The 19,511-nt window shown below is 52.5% G+C and overlaps 1 protein-coding gene across 4 annotated transcripts in view; it reads right to left on the bottom strand.

Annotated features, from left to right (window-relative positions):
* TNRC6C (trinucleotide repeat containing adaptor 6C) overlaps positions 1 to 19,511 on the bottom strand; it is a 143,965-nt gene that overhangs the window by 43,935 nt on the left and 80,519 nt on the right. For all 4 annotated transcript variants that reach the window (XM_086688175.1, XM_086688178.1, XM_086688177.1 and 1 more), the window contains one exon: positions 9,110 to 11,725. In XM_086688175.1, the coding sequence (XP_086544301.1) occupies positions 9,110 to 11,725 (2,616 nt within the window). The remainder of the gene's footprint in view (positions 1 to 9,109; positions 11,726 to 19,511) is intronic.

Here is a 19,511-nt window from a genome sequence, read left to right as displayed (position 1 = left end):
TCAAAATGGCCCTTCAAATGCTACTGCCTTTTTTTTTTTTTTTTTTACGTTTATTTATTTTTGGGACAGAGAGAGACAGAGCATGAGCGGGGGAGGGGCAGAGAGAGAGGGAGACACAGAATCGGAAGCAGGCTGCAGGCTCCGAGCCGTCAGCCCAGAGCCTGACGCGGGGCTCGAACCCACGGACCGCGAGATCGTGACCTGAGCCGGAGTCGGCCGCTTAACCGACCGCGCCACCCAGGCGCCCCGAAATGCTACTGCTTTTGACAGAACATTTCTGTACTGTGGGGGTCACGAATTATCCCCCTTCTTCAACTGAACACCTACAGTATTGGGACTGAAAGAACAGTAACAATGAAATGCCACTGGAGTATGTAGTTTTCATTCAACTTTACATGCACGGTCTTCATCAGAACGGAGAAAACAAAGTGCCCGTGTGGTACACACACAGCAGACTGGCAGAAAACGAACACAAAGCAGTCATAAGGCCGGGAAACAGAACAGACACTCCGTCTGACCAGTGACCCTCATCTTCCGTGCTCCAGACAGTGAAATCCACAGAGTGCATTCTTTCTTTTGTGAAATAAGAAACCAACTCTAGCTTGTTCCACGGGTGCTACCTCTATAGTTTTGTAAGTATGACAGGCAGTCCTTACTGGGAAGAAAGGATCAGTTAGAAAATGGCCGATCAGGGGCACCTGGGTGGCTTGGTCAGTTGAGCGCCCAACTCGCGTTCCGCTCAGGTCGTGCTCCTGGGGTCGTGGGATTGAGCCCCGTGTTGGGCTCCGTGCCAAGCATGGAACCTGCTTAAGGTTCTCCTTCTCCCCCCCCCCCCCCCCCCGCCCCTCTCCCCGGCTCGTGCACTCTAATAATGTATTTTTTTAATTAAAAAAATGGCCAATTATAATTAAATGAAGGAAAGATAAAAGACTGAAATTGCATCGACTGAGCACCTGAGTGCCAGCTATGTGCTTGGCATTTCTAGGTACCGACTTGAATATTAACGAGATGGGATTTTGTTCACACCAGTGGCCATCCTGCTTACTATAAATTTATTACAATGCTTGGTTGGCTACTGGCTTATGGAGGGACAACAAATAGCTGGTAGCTATGGCAAGAATTAATTTTTCATATTTGAAATCAAGACAGATATTTACATAGCGAAGCTCTCTATACAGGAGTTTTCACTCAGTCAGATGGTAAAGTCTCCTACTTTTCTGAATGCCTCGTTTCAAGAGCATTCATTTAAAACTTCTCTTCCAGACTCAAGGGACTCTATGTGAGGGTTACAGATAAGGTCCTTTTTCACTGGCCACGTGGCCTCGAGCTGCTCAGAAGAGCTAGATGTTAGAAAGGGGACGTTTCTTTAGTTTTCATTTGAGTGCGCTAATAGAGATTTTAAATGCACTCTTTTTCATTGATACAAGGGGGAGCCAAATTGTACTTTTAATGGTCTTATTCATTCCTTTTGAACCGAAGGTACCTCCAGCAAAAACCTGTGTCCGTATCCCCAGGGTGTGCACTGAGAACTGTCCCTCCCACCTCTCCGGCAGGACGCTTCTGATGCCCTGTTTCTCCTTCTGCTCCAGCCCCACTTACCACGCCCCCCAAAACACAGGAAAGCGAAGATGCCCCAACCAAACACCCCCCCTCCCCGCCCCCCCCGCCCCAAGTCCCATATCCACAAAAAGCAGACTGCTCAGATGACTCCTCTTAGTAACTGCCGTGTGGTGCTTAAAACAGAATCACTCTGGCCGGGGCGGTCCTGGCGATCTCTCTCTGAGGTCACGGTGTGAGAACAGCTGCGCTCCTGGCAGCACCTGCCGATTCTCTCTGCAGGTGACTCCGTGTTTTGGTATCATTCTTATACCAAAGGATGATGAAGGGGCGGGGGAGCTGCAGGAAGGACAGCGTTCTCCAGCTTCTGCTCTTTAAGAGACTGGGGGCAACAACACACGCCTCTCGTCAACCTAGGCAGAGGGGTCCTGAATCCAGTTTGGTCCAAGTTTTAGTTTATCGGACGGGTGATAAGCCTCTTCCACGATTAGCTTGCACAATCTCTGCCTTTGGTTATGATTTTGTGCTGGAAAACTAAGTGATAAAACAAACCTACGTAGTATCAGGGGATTAAGTACCCAAGTGCAAAGTGCAGTGGGCCTCTGGCGGAGCCTTCTCCGACCTGCTGGGGGCAGCCACAGTGATTACCCTGGGGCGGGGTGGGTGGGGGGGGGGGGTGGGTTCCCTGCTGGAATGCCCCGCCAAGGCAGTGGAGAGACACGCCTGAGGAGCTGGGGAGAACAGGTATAAAACGGATAAAAAAATCCTGCGATTCGATCAACATGAGCAGTGCGGTCCCAGTTTACCGATCGGCCTATGGCATTAATATTTCACTTCCATTCATTGCTGGAAAACACAGCCCCCAGCAAGGTTTTACGACGACACTATGCTGCTGGTTTAGCTCGGATCCAGTCTACAATGGCCTTCCTATCTGACGCTAAACTAATTCTATGACTAGCGATCTCTCTACTCCCTGACCCCCCGGTTCCTTTCAAAGTGTCGATCTAAAGGTTTGGGCGAAACCTGAGAGTTCACCCTGACATTCTCCCCCAATCTCATCGTTAGATTCAGAGTCTGCAGTGAGGGTTTGTTTACTTTACATCAAAAGTTTAATTAACTGATATTCAACGTTCTCCTGGGTCTGCAAATTGAGTTTTAAGTGTCCAGAACATTTACTTCTAAGTGTATTAATCAGGCCGCGGAGTATTTTTAGGATCCGCGTCCTTCCCTTAGGAACAGAAGTCAACGCTATGCTTGCACTTCCCCACTCTGGGCCACACCTCCAGTGACTGTCAAAGTAACAGACGGGCTCTCCAAAGACTCGGTAGCTCTTTGCCTCATTAGGGCACAAGCGAGCAGGTCCTGCACACCTGGCCCACGTTCTCGTGAAGTCACGGGCACGTTAAGGAGCAGGTTCTGCGTCGTGCCGTCTTACACGACCCGACTGCCCCACGGGTCCCTCTCGGGCAGCTTATCATCCCTGATCAAGACAGGCAGGGGGACACTTGTGCAGAGTATTACCACGTTCCATCTCCTGAAGGGTTTGAAGCAGATCCAAACAATCCGGTTTATGAAGCTCTGTTGCATTTCCTAAATTACCTTCCATTTTCCTCAGGCTCATCAGAAAACAAATTCATACCCGCATAACAAGAATGGGACAAACGGGAGTGTCCTAAGTATAGCATTTCCTTCTGTAAAACCAGACACACACAAATGTAATTGAGGAAACATATCTTGTAGAAGAGGTCAATACTCTCAAGTGACCATGATCAACAACTTAGAACCCAAGCTCTGACACAGGTGCAAGTCTGTGTGAAACCAGCAAGGCCAACAGCAAGCCGCCGAAAACGTGCAAAAGACCAGCTTTATGAAGAGCAGAAATTTCGTCAGTTAGTCGGGTGTATCAGTTAGTTGCTGGGAGCGCAGAAGCCCGGAAGGTTTACGAAAACCAGTCGGGGCGAGGCTTCGAGCCACAAGGTGACTCACTGCCTGATGGGGGCTATGACCGCTGCTGCCATGAGTGATGTCGCAGTCCCCGCCAGGAGGGCCACGGGGCTGACCTTTGCGTGGATGAATGCAGAGGGCCAAAAGGAAGGAGCGAGCTGTCATCGCTAGGAGGCAGCTGGTGTGACGGGGGGACTGCTCCTTCTACAGCCTCCGAGAACAGCTCGGTGCGCCAGGCTGGGAAAGTGACAGGCTTCTACCTCCTGTAACCCTGAGGGCGACGAGCTCTGCTCTCACTGCACAGAGTGCCTGCTTCAGGCCTGGGACTTGAGTCCCTGGGGTGACGTGGGGCAGGAATCATACCTCCGTGTGACAGCTCAGCGGCCCGGATGGAGAGGGACACTGCCGTGAGGGGAGACGTGGGGCAGGACCCCGGCCCACATCACCATCCGCTGAGCTCGGGAGTTTCTGCCCGGAAGACACCGGTCTCACTTTCTGTCCGTCTCCGTCAGGCGGCCAAACACAGCCCGCACCGCCCCCACGCTCTTGCTGCGGCCCCGCGATCGCTCACGCGCGTCAGGCCTGACACCTGCAGGGGACACCAGGGAGGTGGAAAACCACTGCTATGGTTGCATGGAGCGCATTTCCCTTCCCTTCCACTCGGTGATATTAGGTGCAATTTGTTAAAGAAAAATCACCGGTAAATATTTTTCACATAGAAGAGAACGATTTGGGCGAGAGCGTCTTTATCGGGGGTAGAGGTCTCATTCTCTGTCTACCACAACACCCGGGAAGAGTAGATCCTAAGGGGAACATACCAGAGAGGAAAAAAATCACTAACGCGACACGGTTCCAACGTCTGTGGGGCCGTTTCGGACGCAGGCTCGCAGAACGGCAGCGGGCGAGGCGGACACCGCACACCGGGACCTCGCCGCGCGCGCGCGCGGGCCCTCAGTCGGCCACTTTCCACCTGTACATTGAGGCCCAGGGCCGCGAGGTTCCAGGAGAGGGGGTGCGCAGGTGCACCGCGCGTCAGGAACCCCCGGCCCAGGGGCACGCTGCGGCGGGAGCTTTTTCCAGAAGACCCTGAGCAGAGCGAGGGGGCGCAAACACAGACACTCAAACCGTGACCTGGGAGGAGTGGCACTGGGGTGAGGATTCCCAGAAGAAGTCTTGGGCGGACGGGACAGGACAGTTGTGTCACGCAACGCCACACGTGGGGCTCGAGCTCCCAACCCTGGGACCAAGAGTCACATGGTCTATGGACTGAGCCAGCCAGGCGCCCCATGACAGCTATTTTTAACCATCAAGTCTTCTCAGAGCGCAAACATCCCCTGGGGCGCTAATCACACCACAGTCCCCGTGACGTAGCTCATCACCTCTGCCCCCAGACCGCACCACGTCTCTACGTCCGTATCCTTCCGTTTCTGGCTTCAATTCTCTTGCTTCCCACTTCTCCTCATTCCTTCAAGTTCTTTACATAACATTTTAAAGTGCTTAGAAATGTTAGTTATAACCTGGTAAAAAACAGGAGTCCCGAACCCCAGCGCCTCAGGGAACCAGCCGGTTCACGCACACAGGCGCCCCCCCCCCCCCCCCCCCCCCCCCCGTGCAAAGCGCCCGTGACCTCTCAGCGGGGAGGCATGAGAGGCGGGGGGCGGGGGGGGGGCATGGGGGGGCGGGGTGGGAAGCGACGAGGCTCACGGACTTCCAGGCAGCCGCTCTAGCTGACCGCTGCCGTCCGAATCCAACGTGTCAGAGCTTCTGGGATTTCAAGAGGCCGGAGATCTGGAATTTTATATAAAACGTTTTCGTTATAAGTGCTGATTCATACGAAAACGTGGGTCGCTGAAGGCACCTCTGTGGACGTGTTGCAGTCCGCGGCCCACCGGGTTTCTGACCTTTGGTTCGGGGAAGGAGGCGTGTGTGCAGGCAGAGGCTACAAGAGCCTTGAGCTCCAGAGAGGATTCCCCATACGGCGGCCCAGAGCAGACTGAATCGCCAAGGAATCTCAGGAGGCTGCGGAGGCCACGTCTGGCGGGTGGACCGGCGCAGGGAGGGGTCTGGAGGGCAGCGAACTGAACTGAACTGAACTGACCGCACAAGGGGAGACAGCCCTCCTTACGCTCTAGCTGTCGGATGCTTACAGCGAAGACCCAACAGCTAGTCACGTGCTCGGCGGCCCTGCCCGAGGTGACGATCTCTGCCCTCCTCGCCCCTGCCCGGCTTCTTCCTCCGCACCGCCGACACCCCGCACAGTCGCTGGCTCACCCGCGAGCCTCGGCCCTCCTTCCCGGATCACACCGCCACCAGGGCAGGGGTTCCACCTGTTCTGTTCCCTGCTGTCCCCCAAAGCAGAGCGCGAGCCGGCGCACAGTGGATCCTGACGAACACACGCTGAGTAAATGAACGTCCATCTACTGTGAAACCGACCTCTGGGTCCCAAACGCTGTCCAGCAGCCCTCTGGGGACCCCTGCTGAGCCCTCTGCTCCGTCTCCTACGTGGGCGAATGCGACCCTTGCCTCTGCTCCTGCCCGCCCCGTCTGCACTTGAGGCCGGGGTCCTTGACACCCTCAGAGAAAAAGAATCCCGGAAGGCGTCTGTCACCCTCTGGCCACAGACACTCGGGCCTCCTCCCGGCTGGATGCAGGGAGCCCCTCCCTCCCTTTGCATTTACTCTCCCTCTCTACTGGCTCCTTTCTGTCCGTCTTCAAACAACAAGCTGAGTTCTACCGTCTTAAACAAAACCTCGGCTCCCGACCCTGCCCTCGACTCCTGCCGCTCTCCCCCCACTGTGCCTGCCGCCCAAGCTGTGGCTGGGACCGGCTTCCACAACCAGCCTCTGCCACATCTCCACGGGACAGAGGTCTCCCGCCGTGCTCCTGGGTGAGCCAGCGAGGGACATGCCTACCGGCCCGCTTGCCAGAGCTCCGAACCCCCCGTGCTCACCTTTCCTCTTTGTTCCCACACCCGGTTTCCAAGCCCGGTTGCCACCTCTGTCTCCATGGTGCTTTCCAGCCACCGTCCCAACCCAGGCCACCGTCACCATCAAGACCCTGGCTAAGCCTGGCTCCTCCTCTCCTGCTTTGCTTCCCACTGATTTTTGTGGTTGGGACGATTCTACAAAGAGGTCTGATCATTCAATCTGTGAAGCTTCTCACCGGCCTCTCAGAAACCCCTGGGTACGACCTGGCTCCTTCAGAGGCCTGAAAGGCCCGGCCCAATCTTGCCGTGGCCCCTCTCCAGCTCTTCTCTGCAAGGCCTGCCACCCCACTCCTCGCCCCAACCCCAGATACCTGTGAACTTCTTTCTGCTCCTCCCACACCCCGCCTCTTCTCCGGCGTGGACCTTCTCAAGCGCTCGCCCCTCCATCCGAAACACTCCTCTGCGCTGCTACCCAACGTCTGCTCAGCCCCGACCCCTCGTGGTCCAGACCCTGGTCGGATGCCATCCTACGTGCCATACTTTGCTGGCCCTGACTATCGGGCACCATGCTAAAGTGGTCCACGTGGAGGTTCAAAGAGGGCAGAGCTCCTGTCTTCCACGCCGTTACGTGCCTGGCACGCCAGGGTGTTCGACGATGTATCTCCAGCGGGTGTAGGTCAAATAAAGGGATAAAGGCACCAGTTCCAGAAGCACTCGTGTAGATGGGCGTGAGGGCGTGGTACCAGGCGGTGGGGGTGCACCAACGGTTCTCCCTTCGCATCTGTTTCAATGATGTTGGGTGGTCAGAGCGATGTTTTTGAAACCCACATCTCTGCACAGGACAGAGTCAACAGCCACTCAGCATCCATTCTCCTGCCTTCTATGAGGCTCACGGTTCAAACATGTCACCTTCCAGACTCCCTTGTGTTGGATTTTGGATGCAGATTCTGTTCCACATATAAGGTGACCGACTGAGTGACCGTGAAGAAAGGACTCTATGTTTAGTGTTGTCTTTATGGCACGTTTACGAAAATTTAGGGATTCCAGTAGAAAACTGGAAGGAATCACTGATACGCTGATTACAGAATCAGGAAACAATAGGATCTCAACAGGCTAGGGGACTGGAATCCAACGTTTACTGGGTGCAAAGTTCTACGCTTGGGACCAAGGGGCCAAGTGCACAAGGAACAGTCCTGAGCAAGGAAGGGCTTCGTAGCAGTCGTAACGAAAAGAGGTACTTCAGACTTTAAGCTGAATTTAAGAAAAACAGTGTGACGCGGCTCCAAAAGGCTAAAGGAAACTTAGAGCGCATCACAAGGAGTAGGATTCTGAGGAGGGAAGGAGGTTACAGCCTCACCCGATTCTGCGCTCGCTCGTTAGAGCCACACGCGTAAACCCACGACATCAGTTCTGGGCACAAAGACCCTCCTCGCCAGTTAACAGCTCATCCAGAGGACAAACAAAAAGGAGTTAAAACCATGACCGTGAGGAGGAGCTCTAAGGAGCCAGGAAGACGTCCCGGAGAATGGGTAGACGGAACAGGACTATGTGCCACACTGCCGCTCGAAATTCTGCGATATGGGACAAGAGGGCCTGCCGTGCTCTGGGTAGTCCCCAAGGACGGCACTACGCGAGCAATTACAGAAGCCAGAGGGAGGCTGGTGATGGCACCGCCTGAGGAGACATGACACAGCCAGAGCAGCAGGCGAGAAGGGCACTGGGCGGGAGGGGGCCTCCCTGGTACCGTGGGGGGGCCCTGACACAGAGGCTTCTAGCTGTGTGGGGAGCGTGCAGGGGGGGGGGGGGGCCTGACTTGGACTGTACTCTCCTTCTGGTTCTTCTGTACCTGGGGACTCTGTGATTCGGGGGCCCGGTTAGGGGCCACTGCTTAGGCAGGCTCCACGCACCGACGTCCCGGCTAGAAAGCGGGGCCACTGCCCGCTCCCGTCACAAAGCCCGGCTGGATCTTATCTGGATCCCATGCGGTGAGTACTGTGTGTTCATCCTGCCACAATTCCCGCTCCCTGGGGGGGAAGATTCTGGTCTGGGCCTTCTTCCCATCTGCCAGTGTCCAGCAGAGTGCCTTGCGCAAAGCAGGAACTCAAAACCCAAGGTTTAGTCTAATTTTAGGATTTTTCTTCCGACTGGAATCACAACGTGCCTTGTATTGTATAACGCCACTCCCGCTACACGCACGATTTCATCTCAGCGCAACCACGCATCAGGAACGCCCGCGGAGCTCTAAAGCTACCAGCGAACGGGCTTCCCGCAGACCCACGTCACCAGAGACGCTGCTGACTGGTCCCCCGGCCCCCAAGCACTTCTAACCAAGGCCGGGCTGGAGGACCACCGGCTCATCCCGTAAGGAAACGAAGACTGTCGCAAGGAAACACCAGCTGACACAACGGTCCCCGGTCTTTTCCCGAACGGGGAGTATTTCTTCTTTACTCTCCTTAACACTGGACGTGCCGAACCTCTCTGTCTCTCTCGGGTAGAAAGCTATCAGAGAATCCTACTTTATTTATTCTCCGGGGATAATATTTAAGTACGATGCTACAAGGCGAAGGGCACTTAAATCAACGTCCTCTGCTACCTCGAAACGCCACGGGGATACGTACACACCCGTGCTAGGAACAAGCGATCTCGCGTAAGTTCGAGAGTCACCTAAAGGGCCCGCCATACCTGGACCGAGCAGCGGCGATCGACTCAGGTGGGCGCCGGCCTGGTGTGACGGCGGCGTCTCGACCACGTCCGTGCTGCTGCTCGTGGTGGTGGTGGTGGTGGTGGTGGCGGCGGCCGTGGTACTGCTCTGCATGCCCGGGTTGTTTCTATCCCACATGTTTACAGTTTTATTATTGTAGTTGCTCGGGTCGCCCCAAGCTGAGGTACCATCATCGATTTCCATTTTGCGTCGAATGGATGGCGGAGAAGGCTCCTCCCAGCCCGTGGCCTCACTGTTGTCCTTCTGTTTGACAGGGACCGGACCCCCGATCCACCCGGTTCCCGTCTGCTTAACGGAAGCGGCTCCTCCCCAGTTACTCACATTGCTGTCTTGGGGTTTGCCCGCCCAGTTCTGTTGGGGGCCAGGTTTTAAAGACTCTCCCCAGTTTGTCCCTGGATTCACCTTTGCGTTTGTGCCATTACCCCAGCCACTGGTCCCAGACCTGGTAGCGTCGTTCCAACCAGACCCTGGCCGATTACTGTCGGCATCCCATCCAGAGCCATTTTTTTTCCCGTCCCCCAAGTGTCCGAGGACGGAAGACGAGTCCGCCCAATCTCCCCCTCCAGCGCTCCAGGCCGGATTGGATTTTTGTCCGTCTCCCCAGGTTTGAGATTTGGGCTTCTGGGGCTCCCCCCAGGTGGGCGACTTGTCCTCCTGGTTTCCGGTCCCACTCCAAGCGTGGCCGCTCTTGGCGACAGCAGCAGCAGCAGCATTATTAACAGCAGTAGAGCTTATCGAGTCCCCCCAGACCCCCGGGCCATTTGGCGCTTTGTTGCTGCCGTCCCCCCACCCTGTGCTCGCCGGCGCAGCAGCAGGCGGTGAGCTGACCCACCCGGATACTGCAGAGGTATTTGTACTGCTCACGATGGACCCATCACTCTTCGCCCCTGAGTGTGAAGGCTGAGGAGCCGCACAGCCCCAGGCCTCTGTCCCGTTGTCATTTTTCCTCTCAGACCTAGGGGACTCCTCAAATTCCCAGGCAGTGTTTTGCTTTACGGGAGTCTGTCCCCAACCAGTATTAGACAAGACTCTTGGGTCCAGATCGTTCCTTGGCAACTGGATATGCCCTTGGTCTAGGATCCCTTTCTCTCGCCTCCGGCCTTCTGCTCCTTCCCTCCCGGAGCCCCCTTCGTGGTGACTGCCGGAACTGTCGCTACTTCCTTCGCTTGCCGTGGTTCCAGAAGACGCAGCTTTGGCCCAAGAGTTCACGTGCTCGCTGCCGGGCTGCACGGCAGCATTCTGGCCGCTGACGCTCGGACCGTCCCACCCTGTCGATCCTTTCCCGTTGCCGTCGCCGTTGGAATGCTGGTTTGGGGGCTTCCCCCACTCCCCATTCACACCGTTAGAGGCGCTTCGGGTGGGGTGGCCCCAAGCCCCCGAATGGATGTGACCGACGCCGCTGCTGTTGCCGCCGCCGCCCCGTCCCCAGGCGAGGAGCCCGGGGCCGGCAGGAGGGCCCGAGTCCCAGGCGTTACCGCCACTTCCTTCCTTCTGCGCCGCACTGCTGGATCCGTTCTGTTTAGCACTCAACGCCGAGTTCACAGTGTCTCCATTCCCCTGACTGAAGCCAGAGCTGCTGCTTCCCGCGGCAGGGTTACCCGGGGACAGGCCCCACACGGAACCGCCGAGTCCTTCGCCGCCGCTCCCTCCGACTTGAGAGACCGAGGATCCGTTAGCACCAGGAAGGCCTTGCAGGTGGGGTGGGATGATGGCCCCCATGCCGACGGCCATGCCCCAGTTTGGCAGTCCGTTCGTCTGCATTGCATTGACAGGGTTTGGCGAAGAGTTCATGGGGTTAGTGTTATTTGGTCCATCAGTGTTAAGGTTCTGAGGTTGTACGCTGAAAGACACATTCTGAGAAGCGGACGTTTGTGGTTCTGTGCTCTCCGGCGGCAGCAGGCTTCCCCAAGCACCTAAAGTGCCCGGCGGGTTCCCGTTCTGGTTGCCCGCGTTTTGACCTATGGCACTGACCGGACTGCAAATACTGGAAGGGTTGCCTGTCGCCACAGTTCCTTCGTGTCCGAGTACGGGCCAGGCAGCTGGGTTGGCGTTAGGGTTCAGGTTAAGATTAATGCCGGCATTGGAGTTGGAAGCACCCCAGCAACTCTGGCTTCTCCCGTCTCCGACCACGCTGTCCATTTTCCCATCCCCGCCGCCGAGGGGGCAGTGAGCTGGGCCCGAGCTGGGGCCAGCGGCTACGCCCCACACTCGGGCCGCGTTCCCGTTCCCGCTGGCGCCCCCTGCTCCCAGGGCACTCTGGTTAGAAGGGCTCTGGACGGGCACCCCGTTGGTGCCATTGCCGCCGTTCGTCTTCTTGGTGTGTCCGGTGAAGGCGCCCTGGGCACTCCCCGTAGCCATGCTACTGTTCTCCGAGCCACAGTTGGAGGCAGAGTCAGTGTCCGTAGTGCATTCTGAGGCAGACTCAGTCTCTGTTCCTGTGATGGAAGGCCACGCCTCCTTGTCGGTCCTGTCTGTGATCACTTGGTCCCAGCTGCAGCTGGCTTCGCTTCTGTGCGTGGGCTGCTGTCCCCGGTGGGAACTGTCATAGTGATCTGCCGATCCGCCGTGACTGAGATCTGCAAAAGATGAAACACACGCGGAATTAGATCTTGCTCGCGTGGGTCAGCGGAGCCCCTGTTAACTAGTCTTTGGGAGAGGCCCCTCATCTCCAGCTTCAATTCTGAGCGGCACGTGCTAAAAAACGACTCAAAGGAAACAGTTATTCGGCATCGTCCTAAGTTCCCATTTGAAAAAGGGCTGACGTTTCTACAATTATATGCGTTCTGACCACGACAGCACAGCGTCATCCCTCTGGAGGAGCCTCACAGGACGCGTGAGCACGCGGGCGTCTCGGAAGGCGTCCGCAGTAAAGGAAGCTGCATAGCTGAAACGCAGCACGCTGGAAATTTCGGTGGCCGTGGCACACCTAAACCTACTCAGACTTTGGAAATGCCGGGGACGACGTGTCCACACGCGGCCTTGAGTCCAGCCTGGAGTTCTCTTCAAGACCTCCAGCCGGAGCTAGCATAGAGTACAGAGGCTACACCGCTCATTTAGTAGAAAACGACTGTAAATACGGTGCGAAACTGCGGAACAGAACCAGTATTTTGGGGGTGGGGGACAGAGGGAGAGAGAGAAGAGGCATCAGAAAAGGCTATCTTGTTATCAGGGGTACCAAGGATTAGTTATACTATTAATTTATATGTGTAATGACATTTACACTATTTATCTAGTATGACCAGCAATTATGGCTTATCATTGTTTCCTCTGTGTTAATAACAACAAATAAGAAGTCTCGAAGGCTCTCCAAGGATTCCTTCCACCCTTGCTTTCCATTTCCTTAACCTGCAGCCTTCTCATTGGAGACCCCCAGAATCACTTTATACAGTGTCTTCCTATATTGCATTTATATCATTTCACTCTTGGTGAAATGCTTTTAAAGAAGAATTTAATGGGGCGCCTGGGTGGCTCAATCGGTTGAGCATCCCAGTTCAGCTCAGGTCATGATCTCACACTCCGTGAGTTTGAGCCCCGCGTGGGCTCCGTGTTGACAGCTCAGAGCCTGGAGGCTGATAAGGATTCTGTGTCTCCCTCTCTCTCTGCCCCTCCCCTGCTCATGCTCTGTCTCTCTCTGTCTCAAAAATAAATAAAAACATTAAAAAAAAATAAAGAAGCATTTAAAGGTGAAATGCATTTATTTTTTTTCAAAATTACTTTCATTTATTTAAAAAGTTTTTTTTTAATGTTTATTTTTGAGAGAGAGAGAGAGAGAGAGAGAATGAGCACGCGTGTAAAGTAAGGGCAGAGAGAGAGGGAGACACAGAATCCAAAGCAGGCTCCAGGCTCTGAGCTGTCAGCCCAAAGCCCGATGCGGGGCTGGAACTCACGAATCATGAGACCATGACCTGAGCCGAAGTCGGACGCTTAGCCGACTGAGCCACCCAGGTGCCCCAAGGTGAAATGCTTTTAAAGAATCCACCATTTGGTATCTGCATTTCATTTCCTAGTTATTCGAGTATTATCTAACATTGCAATCCAACTTCTACTCCAACGGATTTTCCAGCAGACTGCATTACAAGTATGTATCACTCGGGGCACCTGGGTAGCTCAGTCCGTTAAACATCTGACAGCTCAGAGCTTGGAGCCTGCTTTAGATTCTGTGTCTCCCTCTCTCTCTCTCTGTCCCTGCCCCACTTGTGCTCGCTCTCTCTCAAAAATAAATTAGCATTAAAAAAAAATTGATGTATGTACGTATGTATCACTCAAAAGTAAATAAAATTTTAGTATATGTGCTGCCGAAGCGAGCACAAAAGTAAATAAAATTAATATAAAAAATTAATTTAACTTATACATACAACTCACACAACTTAGAAATCTTTGACAGTTTCTTCAAACAGTATGACAGATAATTGCAATAAATATTTCTTCTCTTTTACAATCTTTTCATCATTATGTTTTCTTCAATTTTTTTAGTAAGAAAAAACTTACTCCTAAGGCAGTAAAACTGGGCTTCCCCCTTAAAATTTAATGAAGCTAAAAGAAAAGGAGAGAGTGCAAAGAATGATCACTACAGCCACAAAGAACATCCTAGAGACAACTTCAACCTTAAAAAAAAAAAAAAAAAAAAGAAAAAGGTTTTGGTGTCTGATTTAACTGGGAGGTGATGAATTTAAGCTATTTTATTTTATTTTTTTTAAATTTTTTTTTTTTTTCAACGTTTATTTATTTTTGGGACAGAGAAAGACAGAGCATGAACGGGGGAGGGGCAGAGAGAGAGGGAGACACAGAATCGGAAACAGGCTCCAGGCTCTGAGCCATCAGCCCAGAGCCCGACACGGGGCTCGAACTCACGGACCGCGAGATCGTGACCTGGCTGAAGTCGGACGCTTAACCGACTGCGCCACCCAGGCGCCCCTAAGCTATTTTAAAAAAATGTTTATTCCTTTATTTTGAGAGAGAGTGAGTGAGTGTGGGAGGGGCAGAGAGAGAGAGAGAGGCAGAGTGAGAATCCCAGGCAGGCTCCAAGCTGTCAGCACAGAGCCCAACGCGGGGCTTGATCTCACAAACTGTGAGATCATGACCAGAGTCGATATCAAGAGTCGGACACAACCGACTGAGCCACCCAGGAGCCCCTTTGCAACCCCGGTTTGTGACAATTTCCCCCACGGGTTTTGTGTGTGCTACAAAAACTAGCTTTTGTAATAACTAATTTAAAGAAATGAATGAGCCTCTTGTCATTGAACACAGAAAATAAGACCAAGTTAAAAAACGGGGATTATCGCTCATTATCAACAAATCTCCCACTGTTCACTCCCATCAGTCCTGCTTCCTTCAGGGACAGGATATACCAGGAGTGGTCTGCCTCCTCACCGCAACCCACACCTAGAAGGCAGGACAGAAACAACCTGGCTTCCGGTGTGTCCCTTCCGAGACCTGGAGTACCTTCTGGATACATCGTATTATCATTTCTATCCTGTAACAGGTCACAGTGTAAGAGTCCGTTCTCTCTTAATGGTCCAGAGGGTTTGGGCAAAATGCTTTCTGATTACTGCTCACCTCCCAATCTGATGGACTCACACACAGTTATACATCAGGTTTGAAAAAGGTGTTTGCATCCTTGATGGTACGAAGGACAGCATCACAGGCCAGTGGAAAAAGGAAGGCCTAGCTAACAAATGCTGTTGGGACAAGTGGCGAGCCATATGGAAAACATAAAAGTAGATCCCTGCCTTCTTTCATATACTAAAATAAGTTCTAGATGGATTAAAGACCTAATTACGAAAAGTAAAACTTTTTAAAAGATGTTTATTTATTTTGAGAGAGAGAGAGAGAGAAAGAGAGAGACAGAGGGAGAGAGGGGGAGAGCACGCACATGTGCACGAGTGGGGAAGGAGCAGAGAGAGAAGGAGAGAAGGAATCCCAAGCAGGCTTCGCGCTGTCAGCATAGGGCCTGATATAGGTCTCGATCTCACAAACCATGAGATCGTGACCGGAGCCGAAATCAAGAGTCAGAGGCTTATCCGACTGAGCCACCCAGGAGCCCCAGTGAAACTTTTTTAAGCTCAATAAGTAAATACAGAAAGCTGTCGCCATGACCTGGGGCATTCATCTTCTTAAAGAGTTGATAAATCTGACTAGTTAATATTGAAAACACTTGTATGACAGAAGATATCATACAAAGGAAGCTAAAAAACGAGCCACAGACAGGAAGAAGAGAGAACAGATAAACGATGATTATCAGGATAAAGAACTCCTAAACTCAATGAGAAAAAGACAACAACCCAACAAAAATGGGAAAAGGAAGACGCAATTTAGAGGATGCCCGCGGTAGCTGCTAAAACATGAAATAACAACCAGTCTCATCAATCATTAAGAGACGCACTTGAGGGGCGCCTGAGTGGCGCAGTCGGTTAAGCGTCCGACTTCAGCCAGGTCATGATCTCACGGTCCGTGAGTTCGAGCCCCGCGTCAGGCTCTGGGCTGATGGCCCAGAGCCTGGAGCCTGTTTCCGATTCTGTGTCTCCCTCTCTCTCTGCCCCTCCCCCCGTTCATGCTCTGTCTCTCTCTGTCCCAAAAATAAATAAACGTTGAAAAAAAAAATTAAAAAAAAAAAAAAAAAAAAAGAGACGCACTTGAGCACCACGAGACACCATCTTACACTCTGGTCATTTTACACAAAACCATGAGGACTGATTCCCTTCGGCAGAGGCGAGAATGGGATTGAGCAACGTCCGGAACGTTTCTAAAATAGAGATCTGAAGCAAACACGGCAAAAGATGACGTTGACTCTGTATTGTAGACAGTTGTATCATTTTCTGTACACTTTCTGCTACTGCAAATGTTTAAAAGAAAAAATTAAATGCTTAGGGGCGCCTGGGTGGCTCAGTCGGTTCAGTGTCCGACCCTCGGTTTCAGCTCAGGTCACGCACGGTCCCAGGGCTGTGGGATCGAGCCCCGCGTCTTGCTCCATGCTGATGGCGGAGCCTGCTTAAGACTCCGCCTCTACCCCTCCCCTGCGTATGTGCGCACGTCCCCTCTCCTTCTAAATAAAAACGAAACAAAACAAAAAATTAAATGCTTCATTGTGATAACAAAAGCGACATAGCTGGAATCCCAAAAGGTACCCAAGATGAGCGGCCACTGTTATTAGACAGTAGGAATGCAATTAAAAGATCGAACCTCTACTGTTCGAAAACTGTCCTAACTTTACGCACACAAAGAGATTCAGTGTGATGAAAACACCAATCTGGTCACTGAGTTACGTCTAATTCCGGAGGTGAGTTCCTCGAGGGCACGGATGCATCTTTTGAGTTTTAGAGGCATCATGCCTGCCACGTGGCAGGCGACCAATAAAGGTTTCCTGGACAAACCAAAGCATACGCATCGAGTAGCGAACCTGAGTTCCAGCTAAAGGCGCAAGTGACTCCAACAACGTGAAGGTCCCTTCACTCCACAAAGATGATGACAGACCACATAAACCCTAGGGTTCTCAACTCCAAACTGGACGATTTCTGGAACTGACAACTACTACACACACACACACACACACACACACACACACACACACACACACACGTTTCAAGCGACGTGTGTGGCATATTCAATCTTAAGCAAAGATTTTTTGTGGTGAAACAGACATTTCCCATCTCCGCCCTTTTCGAGTATACAGTGAGGTGGCTTGAAGCACATTCACGCCGCACAAGCATCAGCACACTGGAGTGTATACCTGTTCCACACCAGCTCCTCCTTCCGCCCCGCCCCCCAGCCCCCAGGCTCTGGTCACCACCACTCGACTTTCACACTCTGGGACTCTGACTATCCCACGAACTTCCTATAAATGGAATTCGTGCAATCTTTGTCCTTTTGGTCTGGCTGATTTCAGTCAGCATGTTTTCCGGGTTCATTTGTGTTGTAGCAGGTGTCCCAATGTCCTTCCTTTTTCCTTTAACGTTTATCTTTGAGAGAGAGAGACAGAGAGAGACAGAATGTGAGCGGGGGAGGGGCAGAGAGAGAGAGGGAGGCAGGCTCCAGGCTCCGAGCTGTCAGCACAGGGCCTGATGCAGGGCTTGAACTCAGGAACCATGAGATCATGACGTGAGCCGAAGTCGGACGCTTAACCGACTGAGCCCCCCAGGTGCCCCGAGAATTTCCTTCCTCTTTAAGGCTGACCCACACTCCACTGTATGCATACGCCACATCGTGTTTACCGACTCATCCGTCCAGGGACGATCTGGGTTGTTTCTACCTTTTGGCTACGGTGAAAAATGCTGCTATAAATACGAGTGGACAAATACCTGTTCCAGTCCCTCTTTTCAATTCTTTTGGGTACACATGCAGAAGTGGGACAGCGGGGTCACGGGGTAAATCCATGTTTAATTTCTTGAGGCAATGCCACACTGTGTCCCATAGTGGCTGCACCATTTTAAGCATTTCTAACAGCAAGACACAGGGTTCCATTTGCTCCACATCCTTGACAACACTTGTTACCTTCTGTTGGAAAAACAGCCATCCTAATGGATATTTTTAGAGTCGAACTTACTTATTCTGTTTAAAATAAACAGAGTCAAAGACAAAACGCTACACGGTCTGGCAAGAAAACACCACAAAACCCAGTGCATTTTCAATAAATACCCTAGAACAATTCCAACATATGCCATCCTGTTACTCAGATGATTTTGTTTTGGAATTTGCTATAAATATTTATAATCAAAATATGAAACTGTAAATAATAAATATGAATACAAAAATGAGCCAGAACATTTGAGACATTATGAGATGATAAAATATAGGGGCACCGTTACCGCTTATGAGAAAAATAAACAAATGCAGATCTTTACATTTGCTAACACTCTGTAAGAAAAGGCAATTTATAAACTTCTCTATGAGGCAGGAAGAGGCCAGGGCTGACAAATACTTAAATTCTGTACTTTCACAGATAGTTCTTTGTCTTTAGAGCTTTCCAACACCAACAAAGGGCCAAGGACCAAAGGCTAACGCTGGATTCAAGGAGATGACCATGTGAGAAAAATAATTCTTTTCATTAACAAAAATGAAAACATCTCAAAGTTTGAAGTACCCCCAGTCATTAGGCTAAAAAAGGCTGATAACTGCACCGAGGTGCAGCCGGGGTATCAGAGGCGCGGGGGCAGCTGGCTGTCTCTGTCAGTACGGCCATCTTGGGAAGAGATGACCGCCGTGACAATAAGGCCCCCGCTGACGTTCGTTCCTTCCCAGGGTCTGAGGCAAAGAGCTCCAGAAAAGCAGGAGCAGGGCAGTCCTGGCAGGAAGGAAAGTCACTTCTACGGACATGCCCGACATATGAGACAGCAGATGGGCAGGATCAAGTCAATCAAGTCATGCCTGTGAGTTTAGATGTGAGTATCTCTAGAAACTTCCACTTAAAAATGATCTCAGGGTGGTGAGTTTGAGCCCCATGTTGGGTACAGAGATTACGTAAAATTAATAAATAAATTAAAACTTAAACAAAAGAGAGAGAGAGAAACAAAACCTCCCTGCGAACGTCCCCTGGCCGAGCTCCCCACTTCTCGACTGGGTTAGGGTCACAGCGCCCCAGGAGCCCCCCCGCCCCCCGAAGCCACCCTGCTCCTCTGCAGGGAGCCCCACACCACGTGTTCTTTCCAGACGGACACCCAGCACGTCGCGACTGCGCGCTGCAACACTTCAAAGGGCTCCTAACGTAAAGACCCAAGTCTGCGGGTCACCCACCGGGCTTGGCTGTCTCTCGGGACTCCATCTCACACCGTCCCTTCCCCTCCTCTGTGCTCAAGCCAGGTCCACCAGACTCCTCCACCCGCGCTCTGCTCCCCACGGGCAGGGCCTCGCTAGCAGCTGCCCCCGACCCGGACTCCAGGCCTCCTCTTCTCGCCCATCTCAGCTCCGCAGACATCTCAGCCGAGAAGCGTTCTTCCCTCGCCGCTGGGGCCCTCGGACACATTAAACTTGACAGTCTGCTTTCCTTTTCATTCGTTTAGACCAGGGCCTGGCAAACATTTTCTGTGAAGGGCCAAAGAGTAAATATTTTAGGCCCTGTGGGCCATATGGCCTCTGAAACAACCACTCTGCTCTGTCACCGGGGTGGCAAAAGCTGCCGTGGATAATACGTAAATGAAGGAGTATGGCCGTGTCCCAACAAAACTTTATTTACAAAAGCAGGTGGCAGGCTAGATTTGGCTTGCGGGCCGCGCTTGCCAAGCCCTGATTTAGATGAGAACTATCTCGGAGCGCCTCCTACGTGCGGGCATCATGCTGGGGACACAGTGCTGAACCAGACAGACAAGCTCCTTCTCTCATGGAGCGTACATCTTGGTGTGCGTTATCCATCCGTGTGACAGTCTGTCTCTC

This window comes from Puma concolor, chromosome E1 (genome assembly GCF_028749965.1).
Source record: "Puma concolor isolate L17-30 chromosome E1, mPumCon1.1.hap2, whole genome shotgun sequence".
NCBI classification, from domain to species: domain Eukaryota; kingdom Metazoa; phylum Chordata; class Mammalia; order Carnivora; family Felidae; genus Puma; species Puma concolor.
This window is presented reverse-complemented; position numbering and strand designations above follow the sequence as displayed.